Source organism: Nannobrachium achirus (genome assembly GCF_963921795.1).
Source record: "Nannobrachium achirus genome assembly, chromosome: 6".
Lineage (NCBI taxonomy): Eukaryota > Metazoa > Chordata > Actinopteri > Myctophiformes > Myctophidae > Nannobrachium > Nannobrachium achirus.
This window is the reverse complement of record NC_137815.1, coordinates 16,499,643-16,519,376: the sequence shown is the minus strand read 5'-3', so window position 1 is coordinate 16,519,376 and position 19,734 is coordinate 16,499,643. Positions and strand designations below refer to the sequence as shown.

Here is a 19,734-nt window from a genome sequence, read left to right as displayed (position 1 = left end):
TGTAGCCTACAGTAACTGTATAATAATATTTTGTTTCAAAATAGTGTATTATTACAGTATGTTGTCTGAGTCTCAAACTATGACGTTATGATTTTGTAAGGTTTGTTCATATATGTATGCCATTATGCTGTACCGGTAGCTCTGTAGATGCCTCACTTTTTTCTGTCTATCTTTCTCTCTCTCTTTCTCTCCGTCTCTCTCTCTCTCTTTCAGGTGGCTGCCAAGCGATGAGTATGAACTCATCGTTTGGTCCAGGAGCCAACATGACGTTTCCTCAGGTCTGATGCAGTGTTCGATTTGAGCAATTTTGAGCACATTTTGATTTAGTTTAGTCATAGTCTTTTGAATACAATTTCATATTTTAGTCATCTCAAATGTTGTAGTTTTAGTCTAGTTTTATTCGACTAAAGATCATAAGATTTGAGTCGACTAAATATACGGTTGATTTTGTGTTTATAAATTATTTTGGCGGGCCTTGATGGCGTCGCAATGCCTGATTTTACACTTAGTCGCATGCTGAAAATAGCTGTTGTGAGCTTGTAGATCTGCTATTTTCAGAGTGCAACACCCGAACACAACCGAGCTGGCTTGACTAGGAGTCAAGGCTCCCTATTCGTCAAGTTTGTATTTGTTGACAGAATTGTCAATATATATATTCTTAGTTTTAGTTATCATAGCTTTATTAGTTTATAGTTTTTATTTACTTTTCATCAGTGAAAAAAGATAGTCGACAAACATTGTTTGTCTTTTTCTTTTTACTAAATTAACACTGGTCTGATGAAGGCCTTCTATTTATTACCAGTAGAGTGATAATTAGCAAGTGCATTAACCTAATCACATCACAACAAGATAATAGACATATATACCCTTTTCACATCATTGTTCGTGAGTTAATCTGTCAAATGGTCTCAAATTCTTGAAAGTTATTAATTGATGTGTGTGACAGTTAAACAGTTAGAACTAGGGGTGTAACTTTACATTTTAATAGCGATTTGATACATATCACGATACATGGTTGACGATACGATACATGGACGATATTGGTTCATTCGTGGAGATCCGATATGATTCGATTCAATGATTTAATATCGATATAGTAACTATTTAGCAAAGAAATTAAATCTGTTTGAAAGGTGTGGATAGTGCTGGTTTTTAAGAGAAACATGTATTATTATGGATATAAATAAGTAAACACAGTGATGATCTGCCAAATACATGGACATTGTATATTGACAAACCTGCACCTTGACATGAACCCGGGGATTTCACACATTTATCGATAGACCAGTGTGGCTGTATGGAAAGGAAACGTAATTAAACCCCTGCTTTTAATTTTTTTCTTCTTAAAAATGCTAAATACAATGCACAAGTAGGTAGTATCGATACAATCGATTCTTTGCACTGACGATTCGATACGATACAAAATAAAACGATACGATTCGATTTTAGCTGTTTTCATTTCGATATACTTCGATTTTTTAAGTTAAAAACGATATTTCGATGCAGTTACTATATCGTTACACCCCTAGTTAGAACACATGATACAAATATATATTTTTATTTTTTAGCATTACATACCAAAAATGAATGTCAACAAGTATGAAGAAATCTGTAGGATCAACAATGTTGGCCTAATATGGCTTCTGATAGCGACAATGGTGATTTAAGTGAACGTTATCTACAGTATATGTCATTTTCTCTCTCTCTCTCTTTCACTGTCTCTGTCTCTCTCTCTGTCCCTCTCAGTTCATGTTGGTCAGGGACACCTTCACCACAGCGTTTGTGAAGAACTTGATCGTGGTTCTGGTCTGGCTCGTCCTCAGTTACATCAATGGGACCGTGGTGGCCACATTCTTTAAACACCAGGTAAACGACAACAACACACATGCAAGCACGCAGCACACCCACACACACTGCAGGTTTTAGACCAGCACATTCACAGTTGTTTAAAACACTTTGTATATTAATGTTGCTGGCTTCCATTGAAAATGAGTGGTAGACTGTAGCTTTGTATATTCTTGTCGCTGGCCTCCATTGTAGCTGCCAATGTGAATGTACAGTAGCATTGCTCCCTATAATTCTGAATTTAAAGTATTTTGATTGAGACTGTGTGTACAACACTCTATGTAACTCTATCTATACCTCTTCCATCCCTATTCTGCTATGACGTCTGAGTTCTGACAGTTCTGTTCAACTAATCTCTTGATAAGATAAGATAAGATAAGATAAGATAAGATAAGATAAGATAAGATCTTTACTGCTCTAGCGAGGGAAATTCAGTCACTGCAAGACAGCACTGCAGTTTAAAATACAATTAGAGTGCAAGAAAATACGTCACACTCTAAAGAAAACACTTACAAGACTATATAGTACACCAGTGTTTCTCAAATGGGGGTACGTGTACCCCTAGGTGTACGCAGGGGTACTGCAGGGGTACGTGAGAAGAAAAAAAATCGAAAATGAGAATGTGTATTTTAGTGTTATGGTCAATGAAAAAATATTGACAGACTTTGTGTGAACTTGCTCAGATGTAAATTGTTAAACCAAATTACAACTGTTATTGAATAGAAAGCAATGTTTATTTGTCATTATGCTGTTTTATTTTTAACATTGAATGGGAACTGGACTTTTGATGCAAAATGCTGTATTCAGGGCCAGGGGAAGGGGGTACTTAAGCAAAAAAGTTTGAGAACCACTGTAAATGTACACCCTCAGCAGTGCGTGCATAATGCAGGACAAACAAAAAATGACAATAACCATGTCGGATAGTGTCCTACTGTAATGAACTGTTTATTATTAGTAGTAGTAGTGTTGTTGTTGTATTGAACGAGCAGTCTCCATCTTGTGCATCATTCATAGCTAATGGCCCACAACAGACAATCTATATAGTGTACAGTGTGTCCCCTTGGAGAGGATCGATGAATCTGTGTGCGTGGTTGTCCATGATTAGCCTGGCATTAGCCTGGCATAGCGTGGATTCAGGGACGGATTAACCCCCGCGCGGGGCCAGGGGCCCCCCCACCCTCCACCTTAACCCCCCTCCCTCCCGACGCGCACTACCCAGCTCGGATTTTAAGCCATGATTATTATCTGTGGGCCAAAAAAACACCTGTAGACAACAGAGGAGGGGCCGCACATTAGATTTTTAATTAATGTATACATTTAATTTGAGTAAATTGTCAATGACCATGCGGTCCAGTTCCCCCAAAGGCCCCTGAGAGCCAAGGGCACCTGGCAACGGCCCCACCGGCCCAATGGTTAATACAGCCCTGCATGGATTCACTCACACGCTCCACCACCGTGATGGAACTATTGCCTGGCTTCTGGCTTCCTTCGCCACCTTCTCCACGCCTCTTTGTGTCTGTCTGTGTCTCTCTCTCTCCCCATGTAGCCTGGGATCAGTGGCATTTGGGGTTTCTGATCCGGTCGGGAGCGGAAACAACCTACGTCATGTTGTAGTCATCAGAAGGACTACACTTTGGCTATCTATCAAATCGAAACAGTTTTAACTCAAAATAATTCCCTGCGTTTAAGGGCATACTTTTAGGGCCTACACGATAAAACCCTTGATGCAGCGTTAGTTTGCTTTGGAATAGTTTGTTTAGTATATCCATCGTTTAGTCCAACTCATAGCTACAGTATTCGAGCATTTAAACGGGGATTGGGGAAACGAACAGGGGGGACCAAAACAAAGCAACACCGCTTCTCCTTCCTTTTCCCAGACTTATAGCATGGCTTGGCATGGCCTAACCCAGATCACACGGATCACACCATTTTAGATAGAAAACCAATTACTGTACGGAGTTACTGTACTCAGATAACTTTTTTGGTAACGAGTAACTTAATGGCACTACTCCTCCTAAATTGAGTTATCACATTACAGTTACTGTACTTGCGTTACTATGAGCCCCCCAATGTCCTCCTTATTAGGATAAAGATTTGTTCTAATATATCGGCATACATAAGGTTATGTTATATTAAGTGGCAAATTACGTGACAATGCGTTTATGGAGTTTATGGAGTAACACAAAAGTAAAAAGTAAGTCTAACAAATTACTTTCTCCAGAGAGTAATCAAGTAAAGTATGGCATTACTTTTTCTTTTCAAAAGTAATGTGTAATGTATTACTTTTTTGAGTAACGGAACCCCACTCTGGTGTCCTCATCAGGCGTTCTACGAGGACCCGCGCTACATCCTCTTCATCCACATGGTGATCAACGACGCGGTGCAGCTGACGGTCACCATCACGCTGTTCGTCCTCAGCTACGTCTTCTACCAGATCAACGTGTCCTTCTGCTGCTTCTTCATCCTGGTGGCCGTCTTCACCACGCGCAACACGCCCGTCAACCTGGCGGGCATGGCCGTGGAGCGCTACATCGCCGTGTGCGACCCGCTGCGCCACGCGCAGATCTGCACGGTGCGGCGCACCTACGCGCTCATCGGCGTCATCTGGTTCATCAGCGTGGCGCTGGACATCACCGACCTGTTCGTGACGCTGGCCACCGAGTCGTTGGGCTTCTTCCACGAGTCGGTGTTCTGCCTGCGCCAGAACGTGTTCAAGGCAAGCTTATGAATGGTTTTTGGATTTTTCGTTATGGTTTAGTTTAGTTCGTTTTTGGAGCGGGTTTTTTATTAGTTTTAGTGTTAGTTTTTTTCAGGAGAAAAGACGAAATGAGTGTAAAAAAACAAAGTTGTCCTTTAACCCATTTAGAACGGGTACACATTATTGTGTATCATTATTTTATGCTTTAACTATTGAAAAATAGCATGTATACAAGCTCACAGGGATGCTGCGAGCTTGTAGATCTGCTATTTTTGAAAAATCGTGAAAATTTGAATTTTGACTTATGTGTCAGCAATCTGGCTAGCCATTGTCAAAGAAAAGGTCCTTTTCACTTAACTGGAGCTCAGTTAGTCTGTTCTTGAGAGACTACTACTGTATGTCAGTGGCTCTCATACTTTTCATGTGAAGGACCCCCAAAATTATATTTATTTGGCCACGGACCCCCATCTCAAAATATTTAGTTCCAGGGACCACCCAGAAGCAAAATTTGAGTTACAAACGTTCGCTTTGAAAATACATATATTCAAAGATTCGCACACATTTTCACGACTTTTTCAAAAAAATAGCAGATCTACAAGCTCGTATATCTATTATTCATCTATTATTTTTCATTGGTTAAAACATTCAATAATTCTAGGCCTAAATTTAACCCAGGACCCCACGCTGGCGTACAAGAGGCAGGCGTTCGACGCGCTCTACTTCTCCCTGGTGTTCCTGACGCTGGTCTTCACGTACCTGCGCATCCTGTTCGCCGCGCGCGCCCTCGCCACGGAGAAGACGTCGGCGCAGCGCGCGCGCAACACCATCCTGCTGCACGGCGCGCAGCTGGCCATGTGCATGCTGTCCTACATCTCTCCCAGCGTGGAGGTGGTGCTGCGCCTCATCTTCCCCGGCCGTGTCCTGGAGATCCGCTTCGCCAACTACCTGATCGTCTACATCCTGCCGCGCTTCCTCAGCCCCATCATCTACGGCGTGCGCGACAAGAAGTTCCGCAAGTACCTCCGGAGGTACTTTGTTGTGAGCCGGGGCGGCGGCTGCCGGGTCAAAGGGCAACAGCGGGTGGCCGCCCAGTCGAGCGACGTCGACTTGTGACAGACTTTTTGCTCCATGCACGTCCAGTGTTGATTTTGACGGGAAAATCTTGATTTAGTTTTAATCATATAGTCTTTTTAATAACAATGTATTTTAGTCTTGTTTTAGTTCACTAAATATCATAAGATTTTAGTCGACTAAATCTACATTTTATTTTGTCTACAAAAATGTATTTTGGCGGGCCTTGATGCCGTCATAATGCCAGATGTTACAGTTGGTTGCATGCTGAACCAAGCTTTGACTTGTAGATCTGCTATTTTCAGAGCGCAACAACCAAGCGCACCTGTGATTAAAAAAATATGGATTATAAATCCATAACCAGAAGAATTAATTCACACCGAAATAAGACTCAGGACTATATTCATAAATTGTTCTATTGGAGAGAACAGACAGGTGACATATCGTCGTTGTCTAGTGGAAACCTTGTATCAACAAAACCGTTCGTTATGTATTTATCATTTGAAAAACTATTTAAACTAGTGAAAACAGCCGATCTGCAAGGACACTGTGCTTGTAGATCTGCTATTTTCACTAGTCTTGTGCGACAGTCTTGTATGATGAAGCAGGGCTATACTTTATGAAAAAACATACACATTTGAAACGACAGTGACGATATAGTAATTATACAATTCCATGGTTGCAGCTCTCTCTCTAGGTGGAGGTTAGACATTCGTATAAAAGAATACAGCATATGACAGTTAGGCGTGGGACAAGTTCATAGGTTCCTGCTAATATGACGAGGTTGCCACATCCATCAAAACACGCGGGGGTCGTCTTAGTAGATTATCACAAAAGCAGTTTAGGGGCCACAGTTGATAAGGCAGAGAGTCCTCGCTTCCACCAGACATTGGCCTGGCCTTGTGGGTGCTTTGCACAGAATTTCACAGAACCAAGGTTGTAATCTGGACATGGCACTAGTATGGCAAAACACAGTCACAAGTTCCATATTTTATCGATAAAACGAATACTCAATATCAACTACAACAATTTTTCCCATCAGCAACCAAACATAAAATGACTTGTCTTGTCTCCTACTGTATTTCTTCTCCACTAGTCTAGTTTGTATTTGTTGACAAAATGTACAGTATATATAGTCACAGTTTTAGTCTTCATAGCTTACAGTTTGTATTTCATTTCTATTTCATTTTGTCAGTGAGAAAAGGTAGTCGACGAAATCAACTCTGTACGCGTCTTGTCTTTACTGTTCTCTCGTGCAATCGTATAACTCCTAAACTGTAATCAGCTGAATCTTGTAAAGTGTTAATAAATGCAATGTATTAATGAAGGGGAAGAAAAATAATTATACATATTATTTACAATGACAGCTTTGAATGTGGAGAGAGGCCATCGATGGCCGGGTGAGCATTTCTTTATGTCACAGGCCAGAAGTTCACACACACTTTTCCATGCCAAAGACCCTCAAATAGCCATAGCCTCTGGCTGTGACCACTTTATTGCCAAATAGCAAAAACACAGACATATACAGTAGCGTTGAGAGCTTGTGAGCTTGTAGATTTTTGACAGTTTTGCTATTTTTGAAGAGGTTTTATGGAATGAATTGTCAGGAGATTGTTATATAACATAGAGCACGATGTTGCACAATATTTCACTTTAATAATTTGCTTTACAGATCAAAGCGTAACACACACTGTAGTTTTCTTTTTCTTATATTTTGATCCCATGATTTTGTAACCCATTTTTCACCCGGTGTCAATTATCTAATGTAATCCTGGACGCTACACTCCCTCTGACAACCTGGGGAGACAACGGACTGACCTCATGCTTCCTTCTATGCATGAGGAGTCCAAGTTGCTTCTTTTCACTTGACAGGGGGGAGTTTCCCAGGTTGGACCTAACGTGTGGAAGGAACACGTTATTCCAACCAGTTCCTTTCCCCTCCATCAGACGCCCCGGTCAAAGAAATTACATTTTTAAATAAAAAGGAATAAATGTATGCTTTGGAAAAAGGTCTGAAGAAATACAAAGTATATGTGATTTGCACATGCTTGAACATTACAAGGCCTTAAATGTTATGGCTTAATATTTCTAAAATTGCTACAACTTGCAACAAAACCTGGGGCTACAGCCGTTGACTTAAGAAATTGAAGGGTACATTTACATAGGTGTGGTGCCCACTCTTCTGAGGTGCCCACTCCTCCTGTATCCATGCAACACATAGAAGTACACTCAAATCTTTGTCATTGGTTAAAGCAGTGGATCTCAAACCTGTTCATTTCAAGGACCCCATAACTCTGAGAGTGTACAGATGGAACTAAATGAACCCTTAAGGGTCTATGGTTCTCCTGTGTGTGTGTGTGTGTGTGTGTGTGCGTGCGTGCGTGCGTGCGTGCGTGCGCGTGTGAGTGTGTGATCAGGATCAGAGTGATGTCATGTTTGGGTCTTTGGAGACCCTGGGACTTTCAGCCAATAGGAAAGCAGATTGTATACAAACATACATGAACATGAACATATGGAACTTGATCACACACACGCACGCGCGCACACACGCACGCGCACATACAGTACACACACACGCACGCACGCACGCACGCACGCACGCACGCACGCACGCACGCACGCACGCACACACACACACACACACACACACACACACTGTCCTTATATAGCACAAAGCGGGTGGTCTCTCTCACTGGGTCAGAGTCACAGCAGGTACGTATGTTGTTTGCTCTTACTTATATTGAATTATAATATTGTATTATAACATACCATTTTCTGTGTTTGCTTCTTTGCTAACACAGAAGTGATGTATTGTACTGTATGTCAAACACAGGAAAGAACTTTTTAAGACTTTTTAAGAAAAACTATTTCCTTTTTTATGTTTGGGTAGTTATATAATAGCAGATTTTCTTTTTTTCTGACAGTTACAGAAGGATTTAAGGTACGAATTCCATGTGTGTGTGTGTGTGTGTGTGTGTGTGTGTGTGTGTGTGTGTGTGTGTGTGTGTGTGTGTGTGTCTATATATATAAATATATATACATGTATATATATATATATATATATATATATATATATTATTGTGATTAAGGAACCGTTCTAACAGGTACTGTAATGATGGACATTTCACGTCCTGTGACGCTTCTTTTTCATCTAGATATGTATGTTATTTTATTGAGAGCGTAACCGGAACAGTCGGTATAAAAAGACGAAAAAAAATTATTGTCAGACCGGTTTTCTTCGGCTTTAGCAGTTCTTCTAAGTTCTTGAACTAACCTTGAAGTATATTTCGAGATGAATTAGGCTGAAAATAAGTGCGCGAATCTCTGAATATTTCTAAGTCTTTTCTGGAGAAGAAGAGAAACAGGCAGTGGAGGTTCTTCCGTAGATTTATTGAAGAATATGAGTTCCCAGGTTGGAGCCATTTGGCCCAAGCAGCCTTTCGGGCTTGACTTGAGTTTGCTCATATGACAACATTTTAAGACATCTTTTATACCATACATACATGTAAGACGGAGGCGGTCACTAGGCTCGCTGGAGGAGTTTCTATTAATTACCCAATATTTCTTATGTCACTGTTATGAATGTATGGAGACAGTGAGTCTACCAGAATCAAAGCGATATTCATTGGTTTTCTGCTAGAGAGGCTGAGATTATAACACCTCTTTTGTTGTTTAACAGTGCCCACTGTTTGGTAAACTTACTTATTATTTGTATTTAGGTTGTCCGAGAGGAACTCCTCCAGCGAGCCTAGTGACCGCCTCTGTCTTACATGTATGTATGGTATAAAAGATGTCTTAAAATGTTATATATCATATGAGCAAACTCAAGTCAAGCCGAAAGGCTGCTTGGGCCAAAGGGCTCCATCCTGGGAACTCATATTCTTCAATAAATCTACGGAAGAACCTCCACTGCCTGTTTCTCTGAGTTTACTCGACCACTTCTTCTCCAGAAAAGACTTCAAAATATTCACAGATTCGCGCACTTATTTTCAGCCTAATTCATCTAAAAATATATTTCAACCTTATTTTGACTTCCACAGGGTGAGGTGATGAGCACCTGAGCAGGTGTGAACGGATCCACACTGACCTCTCTGTCTGCCATGAGTCTACAGGTGAGAGGTGCTGTTTAACAGAAGTGTTTGGGTGCATAGTCTGCATACTGGTGAAGAAATGTACATGTCTACATACTGTACACCTAGAGCAGGGGTGGGCAACTTTGATGATGGCGAGGGCCACTATATTTCCACCTTCACTCCAGAGGGCCACATTGCATATTGCTACGTCCTACTTTGTCTTTCTAGTATCTCATACAAAAGAAGCAAAAATAGAAGATCTACAAGCTCAAAACGCGTCGCAGTGCGACGCGTTTTGAGCTTGTAGATCTGCTATTTTTTGCTTCTTTTGAATTGGAAACATGAATCATTTTTGTTATTTTTTAATTGGAATCCTGAAATGTACAAATTGTATTTAATTTCAAATGCATTTAGTTATACTCATGTGATATGAAAAAAGACTAACATTTTAATACTACTATACTAGTTAAATTAAGCTACTAAGATAGACTGAAGTAATTAAAACGGTCATGTTTGCATGTTTGGAATTGTAACAGCTGAAATCAATAATATATCAGTATTCTGATATTAACCTGCGGGTCGCATTAACGTGAAGGTGGGGGCCGCATGTGGCCCCCGGGCTGCCAGTTGCCCATGTATGACCTAGAGGGAAATATATCGTTGCTGTTCAGGCAAACTCGTATCTCCAAGTTTAAAATGTGTACGGTCTTCCGCAAAGTAAAGCCCTGCTTCATCATACAAGGCCGTCGCACAAAAGTAGTGAAAACAGCCGATCTACAAGCACACAACGCCTCGCGCGGTGCGAGGCGTTGTGTGCTTGTAGATCGGCTGTTTTCACTAGTTTAAATCACTTTCAAAATGATAAATGCAAAACGCACGGTTTTATACAAGGTTTGAAAACATACAATATGCCATAACATTGTTGAATACCGTGATGACCATATGACCTGCGATACAAGTATACAATTTCTATGTCTCTCTGCCTTGGGTTTGCTGCTAATAATAGAGCCCTGGCAATGTAAAGCCTACTGTACTATGCATACTGGAGGACAACAAAAATTAAGAAAGAAATGGATTGTATTTCCATTTCAACAACATGGCTTTTGTGAAAACATTGCACCCATGGTAACAGCTGGGGTGACCACAAACTTGGCAGTACAGTTTCTCACTGCTCCCCTTAAATCATGTTATTCTAATCCAAACAAAAACATCCACTTTAATACCTGGACTGTTGAAATGCAAAGTGTAGCCTAGTGCTTTTGGAACATGCATATGTTGATATCAATATGTTGTGCAGCCCCAATTTGACACAATCCTGACATCTATTTGCAATTTTAAAGGGGAAGACCACCCATTTTCAATATTGAACTATGTCATTAATATACCTTAGAGGAGTTGTGTGGAAATAGAAAAAAAAGTTCCCCCCCTTCTGTGTTGCCTAGAACTGGAGGATTGATTTTGGGGTTTGTATTGTAAAGTACAACTTGATGACATCACACATTGTACTTTACAATACAAACCCCAAAATCAATCCTCCAGTTCTAGGCAACACAGAAGGGGGGGGGGGGACTTTTTTTCTATTTCCACACAACTCCTCTAAGTTATATTAATGACATACCGGTAGTTCAATATTGGAAAATGGGTGGTCTTCCCCTTTAAGAATATATTTGTTGTATTTCCTGGAACACTGTTGTGTCTCCATTGTGTACTGTATGAGCATAGCTTCGGTGTCTCTGCATGAACTGTCTTAAGTTAGAAAACGGATACTCCAGTGGCTCATTCATTTATTTAACTTGATTAGAATTAACAACAGTCTCTCTATCTCTCATCGCCCAAATGGAACAAAACAATCAAAAACTAAATAATGTGTGTACAATTAAAAGGATAAAGAATTAAAAAAATGTGTAAACAGAACTGCGTTACACTGTAAACAACTAGTTTAAAACCATTAGAAGTGTGTATTTGCTCAGTGGGATACACCTTTGAAACAAAAATGGCAGCAATATGTAAATGTTTTGCATTCACTTGGTATCTAAAATCTTTGGGGAAAAATAACAGCACATTTTTCAAATATATTATTGTGCACAAGTACTGTAATACTGTACATTTTTAAAATACTTGTCTGCCTCTCTGTTTCTCTCTCTCTATCTTCCCCTCCCTCCCTCCCTGTCTGTCTGTCTGTCTGTCTGTCTGTCTGTCTGTCTGTCTGTCTGTCTGTCTGTCTGTCTGTCTGTCTGTCTGTCTGTCTGTCAGACAGACAGGGAGGAGCAGCAGACAGGATGGTGACGGTGTTGAACTCCACCTCCCCAAGCCCCCTGGACCAGCTGATGATGAGTAATGGCAGCTCTCTGCTGACAGGGGACGCTGTGGGCTCCTCTAGAGACAGCTTCAGCAACGCACTGACCAAGAACATAGTAGCTATGCTGGTCTGGCTGGCTCTGAGCATCATCAACGGCACCATGGTCCACACCTTTCTGAAACACAGGTAGGCAGAGTAGTGTGTATTTGTGTTTCCATGAATTGAGTACAAAGGACCCCAATGGAAACAATTAAGCCATAGGCTCTGTTTGGGTTTCAAATCCTCTTAGCAGACCTTGTATATTGAACTGTACTTAAGTATTCAATCAATCAATCAAGCCTATACAAACACAGGAATGCACAATACTTTATACTTTAGCATTTTTCATTAGTCTATCGTTTTATTTTGTATTGTGTTTTTGTTTTCAATTTCTGTCGTTTCAATTAGTTTTTAACGTGAGTTTAGTTACAATTATCGACAGTTAAAGCTTAATCTTAGTTTAGTTTTTTCTTGTAATAAATATGTCTGAATTCAACAAGGGCAGCAACATAGCGAAATTAGCAGATCTACAAGCTCACAACGAAATGCCTTGTGCGCTTGTGGAACGGTGTGTGGTATTGGACTTGATATTCTGTCTCTCTCACTCAGGTATATATAGCGTCTTTATCCAAGGCACTTTACAGAGATTGTGCATTTCATTCACACACACATTCACACACCAATGGAAGAGGAAACCATGCAAGGCACCAACCTGCTCACCGGGAGCAACTAGGAGTTCAGAGTCTTTCTCAAGGACCCTTGCTCAACTGTGGGGGAACCCGGGATCGAACTGGGAACCTTTCGGGAATCCTCTGTGTTCTAATGACAGTTTCTCTACCCCTGAGCAACTGCCGCCCCAGCCACAGGCCCAAGCAACAGCCAGGCCCCAGCCACAGGCACGCACTCACGCACGCACGCACGCACACACACACACACACACAGACTGCGTCTAATAAAAGTCTTCTCTCCTCTAGTTTGTTCTATGAGGATCCTCGCTACATCATGTTCATCTGTATGGTCGTGAACGATGCGTTGCAGCTCACTCTGGTCACAGCTCTCTACGTCGTCAGCTACATCTTCCAAAAGATACACGCCTCCGTCTGCTGCTTACTGGTAAACCACTTTCACCCACTTGAACCCTATAGCGTCTCTATTCTGGGGGACAATTTGCCAAACACCCTGATGAGTGCTAACGGCACAAATCATAACATTTACGGCACAATTCAGCACAAATCCAGCACTAAAGAATGACACCATTTGTATTAATGTTTTCATCATAAGGGGTGCCAACTTCACAGAGGTAATGTTTTGCCCAGATATAGGTACAGTCCATATACTCTCTTCTCGTTCGTCCAGATAATGACGGCAGTGCTCACCACTCGCTCCACGCCTCTGATCCTAGCGGGCATGGCGGTGGAGCGCTACGCCTCCATCTGCTTCCCCATGCGCTACGTCCACCTGTGCACCGCTCCGCGCACCTTTCTCCTCATCGCCGCCATCCTGCTGCTCGCTGCCACGCCCCCCCTCACCGACCTCTTCATCACTGTCGTCCTGGTAGGACCGGGACCATAATGAATGATATTATCATGATAATCATAAATGATGCTTGAATCTCCTATGTATGCGATAAGGTCTTGCTGCGCGGTCATTATGGCTTATATGGACACGACGGGGTAATAATTAATTATCAGCCCGAAGTGTCCATATAAGCCATAATGACCAAGCAGCAAGACCTTATAGCACTTATTACCCGGCTAATACATAAAATTAATAATTTGATTCAAAACTAAAATCAAAACAAAGTGTATCCTTGTTTACAGACGGCTGAAAGTGCGTCCCCCCGAGCGCAACACGGTCGCCTTGGAAAACAAGGAAGTGCTGATCAAATAGAATCCATTTCTGTTACTGCGTTGTCTATTTCTCGCCTCAAATGTTTTTAAAGACATTCTTCAGAGCAAGGTTTGGTTGTAAATGTCGCTGTGTGTTTGTTTACATGGCTGACATGTTGGATACGGCACGAAATCCACGCAGTGCAGCCTGAATACAGCAGCATAATTCACCGCTGATTTCAGCGCTCGACCAATCAGAATCAAGCATTCAACCAAGCCGGGTAATAAGTATGCGATAACGTCTTGCTGCTTGGTCATTATGGCTTATATGGACACGGCTGCGCCTCGGGCGGGGAATTATCAGCCTGAAGCAAGACGTTATAGCACTTATTACCCGGCTAATAAATAAAAATTAATAATTTGACACAAAACTAAAAACAAAACAAAGTATTTCCTTGTTTACAGACGGCTGAAAGTATTCCACAAGTGTTGCGCTGGGCGTCCCCCCCAGCGCAACACGATCAACTTGGAAAACAAGGAAGTGCTGATCAAATAGAATCCATTTTCTGCATGCGTCGTCTATTTCTCGCCTCAAATGTTTTGAAAAACATTCCTGAGAGCAACGTTTAGTTGAATGTCGCTGTGTGTTTATTTACATGGCTGACATGTTGGTTACGGCACTAAATTCACACAGCGCAGCCTGAGTGCAGCAGGTGTTCTGAGTCTTTGATGAGGCAGCGGTGAATTATAGAGCGGAGGGGTCATTATATGCCTATAATTCACTGCTGATTTCAGCGCTCGATCAGAATCAAGCATTCAACCAAGCCGGGTAATAAACGTTGTTATGCCTTTCAATCTGGGTCTCATTAGTTGTTGCTATACAAGCGATATAATTGTGGGCTCGCTGAAAAGCGAGACCAGTATGTTCTCCCAAATCTTTATACTAAGTGTATTCTCCTAAAAAAAATAATACCTACAGTACAAAGGCAGGGCCTTTAGCCAATGAGTGGAGTGCCCGTTGTGTGGATCTTTATGGCCATACATGGACTTCCATGTGAGCCCACACTGTTTCGTAGGAACAGTATTTCTAGTTATATTATTATTTTAGTTATTTATTTTTTGAATAAGAATTTGAAGGTTTTCAGAAAACTTTTTTAGAAGGCATTTTTAGAATTGGTCTAAATGGGTTAAAATACCACCTTTGTTAAACATTTGCACCCTGCGGGCATAGTGCATGTTGTCCTACAAGTCTGAAATCTATGAAAAAGTTGAATCTGCAACTCAATTACCCCGTAATTGCCGGACTATAAGACGCAGCTTTTTCCCCATGTTTTGAACCCTGCGGCTTATACAACGGTGCGGCTTATATAAAGATTTTTACAGCTAACGGCCAGTTAGTTAGTTTTACAATGGTCTTTAACAAGGATATATAGATTTTTACAGCTAACGGCCTCCAGGGGCGCTCTAGCGGGAAGCAGGAAGGACACCTGCGGCTTATAGTCAGGTGCGGTTTATGTAAACATTATTTTGTTTTTTGTTATAAATTTAGCTGGTGCGGCTTATATTCAGGTGCGGCTTATAGTCCAGCAATTACGGTATATTGTTTATTATGGGGGTCCCTAGCTGCTGCATCTCTCTCTCATCTGTATTGAAGAAAATGTTGAAGACCCCTGTTTTTATAGCGATAAACTATAATAACGGTGATGGTCTCGTGTCCCTCTATATGCGTCAAGGAGCCCCCCCACTTCTTCCAGAGCTCCATGTTCTGCGACCAGTCCCTGCTGTTCCGCCACCGCTCCATCTACTACAAGAACTGCGTGTTTGACGGAGCCTACCTGTCCTTCGTTGCGCTGACGCTGCTCTACACCTACTGTAAGATCATGCTGACGGCCAGGGCTGCCTCCACCGGCCTGGCCTCCGTCAACAGAGCCCGCAACACCGTGCTGCTGCACGGCATCCAGGTAAACACATTAAAGGACAACGTTGTTGTTTTTTTACAGCAAGGGTGCATTCGTGCAAGTGGCTATTGTATTTTTAGACAAAATAAGCCCATTCACAAGATGCACTGCAATCTTTCATGGGCAGATGTGACTTAATGGGGGCTGGTAGTGTTACTGTAAATTGTAATAAAAAACTCGCCGGTAAACTTGATAAAATAGCAAATGAAAACATTTTAACACTCATCTTTTCTTTTCTCTAATTGGAATCTAAAATATGAACCTTTTGTTGTAAAAAAAAGAAATAAAAGAAAAAAAATCTAAAAATGTCTTTAAAATCATGACAGTCTTTTAATCAGTGTAGTGGACCAGTGATTTTCCATGTGAAGGACAGCCAAAATTCATATGCATTTGGCTACCGACCCCCCTCATCTCAAAATATTTTGTTCCAGGGACACCCAGTAGCAAACATTTGAGTCAAATGTTCGCGATTTTTTAATTTACATGTAGTATTTCATTTGTTTTATATTTCCTGATGGAAAATAAATGGTAGTTTTATTATTATTATTATTAAACAACAGCCCAGAAACAATAAATCTAATTTGTACTTAAACCCCATCCCTATTCTGGGGGGACATTTGCCAAAAAGAAGAAGAAGAAAAGAAAAGAAAGATCTACTGTATAACACCACAACGCGTCAGCACGATGTATTATGGCTTGTAGATCGGATATTATCGGTGAAGACGTTTGGTGTAGGCGGAAAAAAGAGCAGACCAAGTACAGAGCCTGCAGGTCAAGTATTGCTGGTGGTTATTGGTTAACTGTCTGAAACACATCATAGCCTATTAGCCTGCTCTGTCCATTAACCCTTCCCCCTCCGGTGCAGCTGCTGCTGTGCATGCTGGCCTTCGTGGTGCCCTCCCTGCAGGCGGCGCTCATCTCCCTGTTCCCCCGCCTGGGCTTGGAGATCCGCTACGTCTTCTTCCTGCTGGTCTACATCATCCCGCGCTTCCTCAGCCCCATGATCTACGGCTTCCGCGACCAGAAGTTCAGGAAGTACTGGGCGCGTCACCTGACCTGCTGGACCACGTACTCTACTGGGGCCCGGGCCAGGATCAAACCCGCTGCAGAGCTGAAGGGCAACCGCAGGGTTAAATGACTCTGGAAGGAGCGTTAATTTCACCCTGTTACGTGTTTTCGTATCAGGGGTGTCACACCAAATTCTGGGCCCTGGGTACAAGGATTCACTGCGGGCCCCCCGTGAATGTTCTTCATAGGGGGAGGAGGGGGTTTAACCCATTTAGACTGGGAACGCATTATTACTCATTCTTTTGTGCTTTAACTGTTGAAAAATAGCAGATATACAAAAATCGTGAACATTTCTTTGAATAGGGTTAAGGTTTTTTGAAAATGTATCTAGGTCAGTGGTGCTCAAACTTTTTCACGTGAAGGACCCCCAAAATGATATGTATTTGGCCACGGACCCCCATCTCAGCTGAAGGGCAACCGCAGGGTTAAATGACTCTGGAAGGAGCATTAATTTCACCCCGTTTCCTGTCTTCATATAATTGGTCCTAACTAATGCTTGTTATAAGAAGACACCATTTCCGGTGGGCTGTGGACAGTTCAGAAACCTGCCCACATCTTCGATGCGATACCAATAGAAACCAGTCTTTATCTTGGGTGTTTGGATTCCTTGTGTCCTGAATGGCTGCAAGCTGACGCAGCCTGCAACCCGAGCCGACGGAGATCTGTGCTCAGAGGAGTGTACCTTTCTTCTTCTTTTTCTAGGCTGAACAACCATACCGTCCATATGCTGGACATGTCATAATTTAATATTTTTGTAAAAATATGAATAATAAAGTCAAGATAAGTTATGGAGAAAATAAATGTGTTTTTAATAGCCTACTGATGACATCACACAGGATTTCAGTTCAGTTTCAGTTCCCTTCTATGCCACCACACTGCACGTTGTCCAACTGCTGATGAAACAAATACATACTTTATGATTACCAGCACTTGATCAGTGCTTTCATTTACAGTATACTGAGATCAGTTCCTTGTTTCTTTTCTTCTTTTTTCAGGTCCTGTCAAATGATTTGTGGTCTATCAAAAAGTGTTCTTCCAAGTTTCTCTTCGCCTTTGTGGTGCAGTTGTTGCTGATAAGACAAAATAATGTATTTTCCATTTGACAAGTCGGAAATATACATTTCTCATACAGTATGCTGCAAGGACATTGTACTGTATGACTTTTGATTATTATTGGCCTCTCTTCCCAAACTCAAGCTCAATATCAGCTCATTATTTGATTTTTGATTTATTTATTTGCAAAAAAAAAAAAAACAGTACAAGGTTAACATTATTTAAAAAAAGCATGAGATGAGTGCAGGTGAGAAAGGAAACCCATATAGGCCATAGGGCTTATACAAAGTTCTCACCTAAAATAATAATAACAACAATAAGTTCTTCTTCTTTCGTGTATCATCATCCTTGATGATTGGTTGATAACATTTTATTTCACAAGATTTCTTGCCACTTAGGGGGCAGTGGTTATCAACCTTTTCAGGCAGTGACCCCCCAAATAAGAATATCTGAACTGGGGGACCCCCCCCCCCCCCCCCCCCCCCCAGTTGTCCAGTGTAATTGGGCTGGACCATATAGCCAGGATGGCAGAGGGGGGTTGTGATGTGAATTTGGTAATTCATATCACAATTGCTAAGGATATTAATTTATACTGTGAAGAATAGACCATTACTTACCTGTAGTTCATGGACATTTTCTAATATAATTGCATCAGGGTTAAAGGTATATGTAGTCTATTTATTCATTTGTTCTTTATTTAATACACCCCTTGACAAGGTGGAGTCCAGACTAATTATCTCCAGCTGTGTATAAAATGCTGCCAGTGAAAAGAAACAAATATCTACTGATCTAGAAGTAGATCTATCTCACAACGTGTCACAATGTGACACGCTGTTAGCTAATACTATAGATCTGCAAGTTTCACTACTTCCATGATACTGTATGTGTTTGTTTATTCTATTTATGCTGTGCACAAAGGTAAAATATACTAATGTCAATATCATATATAATGGGGAATGGCTTCAATGTGTGTCATTGACTCATTGCCCTTTCTCTAATAGAAAACAATAGGATTCAGATCCCCTGTTTTGAGACAAAATAATTTAATCTAGACTAAAATGGAGACGGTCTGTCTAGTACTATTCAGACTAAATGGCTGTGCTTCAGTTTTGTGACACCACATTTGGAGGAGCAGCAGTTCAGAATGAGTAGGAGAGATCCAGTGCATCCATGGCCTAATGATACTCGTGAATATAACATCACTATACCCAAAACGTCTCGACCTCCTACATTGTATCCTTTTTTAGTTTGATACAAGAAATCATGTCCACACACAGCCCTTACCCTCTGCCACAGTCTCAAAGGGCTTTACAGAACATCATAAAAAAGAAAAAAAGTGAAATGAAACATCTATATTAAAAAAAGACAGGCTCTGATATGGGTGTGACTCATGGTCGTGGGAACATATTTCAAGCAGGGGTTCTGAGCTGGTGGTGGTGGTGGTGGCAGAGGGTTAGGGCCCTTAAATAAATAAGCATGCTTTGATGAACATCCAGTGTTTGTCTATGAAAGGAATGGTATTCATGCAAGAAAACAAACAAAATGTAGGCTACACTCAACAGCAGCTGGCTCATAGTAGAAGAGCCATTTACACAATTAAACTCTGATGATAAAACAGCAATCAAGTATTACTTGCATGCAGGTATGCAATATACCCGTTGTACCCATTATCACTATTTAGTGTAGTACCCTTTAACTGACACACAAGTACGTGGAGGCCAGTCGATGATGTTAGCTACAGTATATATGATGTCATATTGATTAAAGGGACATGGACAGACAGACAGACACATACACAGAC

The 19,734-nt window shown here is 41.3% G+C and overlaps 2 protein-coding genes across 2 annotated transcripts; both read left to right on the top strand.

Annotated features, from left to right (window-relative positions):
- Positions 1 to 1,758: 1,758 nt before the first annotated feature.
- On the top strand, positions 1,759 to 5,656 carry LOC308286840 (odorant receptor 131-2-like; the record flags this gene model as incomplete). The annotated part of the gene is made up of 3 exons (XM_080727963.1): positions 1,759 to 1,866; positions 4,169 to 4,561; positions 5,219 to 5,656. Exons 2-3 carry the CDS (start codon positions 4,208 to 4,210, stop codon positions 5,654 to 5,656), a joined length of 792 nt encoding a protein of 263 aa, XP_080584089.1. The 5' UTR covers positions 1,759 to 1,866; positions 4,169 to 4,207.
- A 6,310-nt stretch (positions 5,657 to 11,966) lies between these two features.
- On the top strand, positions 11,967 to 16,950 carry LOC308286839 (odorant receptor 131-2-like; the record flags this gene model as incomplete). The annotated part of the gene is made up of 5 exons (XM_080727962.1): positions 11,967 to 12,172; positions 13,000 to 13,138; positions 13,382 to 13,579; positions 15,588 to 15,815; positions 16,678 to 16,950. The coding sequence occupies 5 exons, from the start codon at positions 11,967 to 11,969 to the stop codon at positions 16,948 to 16,950; spliced, it is 1,044 nt and encodes a 347-aa protein (XP_080584088.1).
- Between the last annotated feature and the right edge of the window lie 2,784 nt (positions 16,951 to 19,734).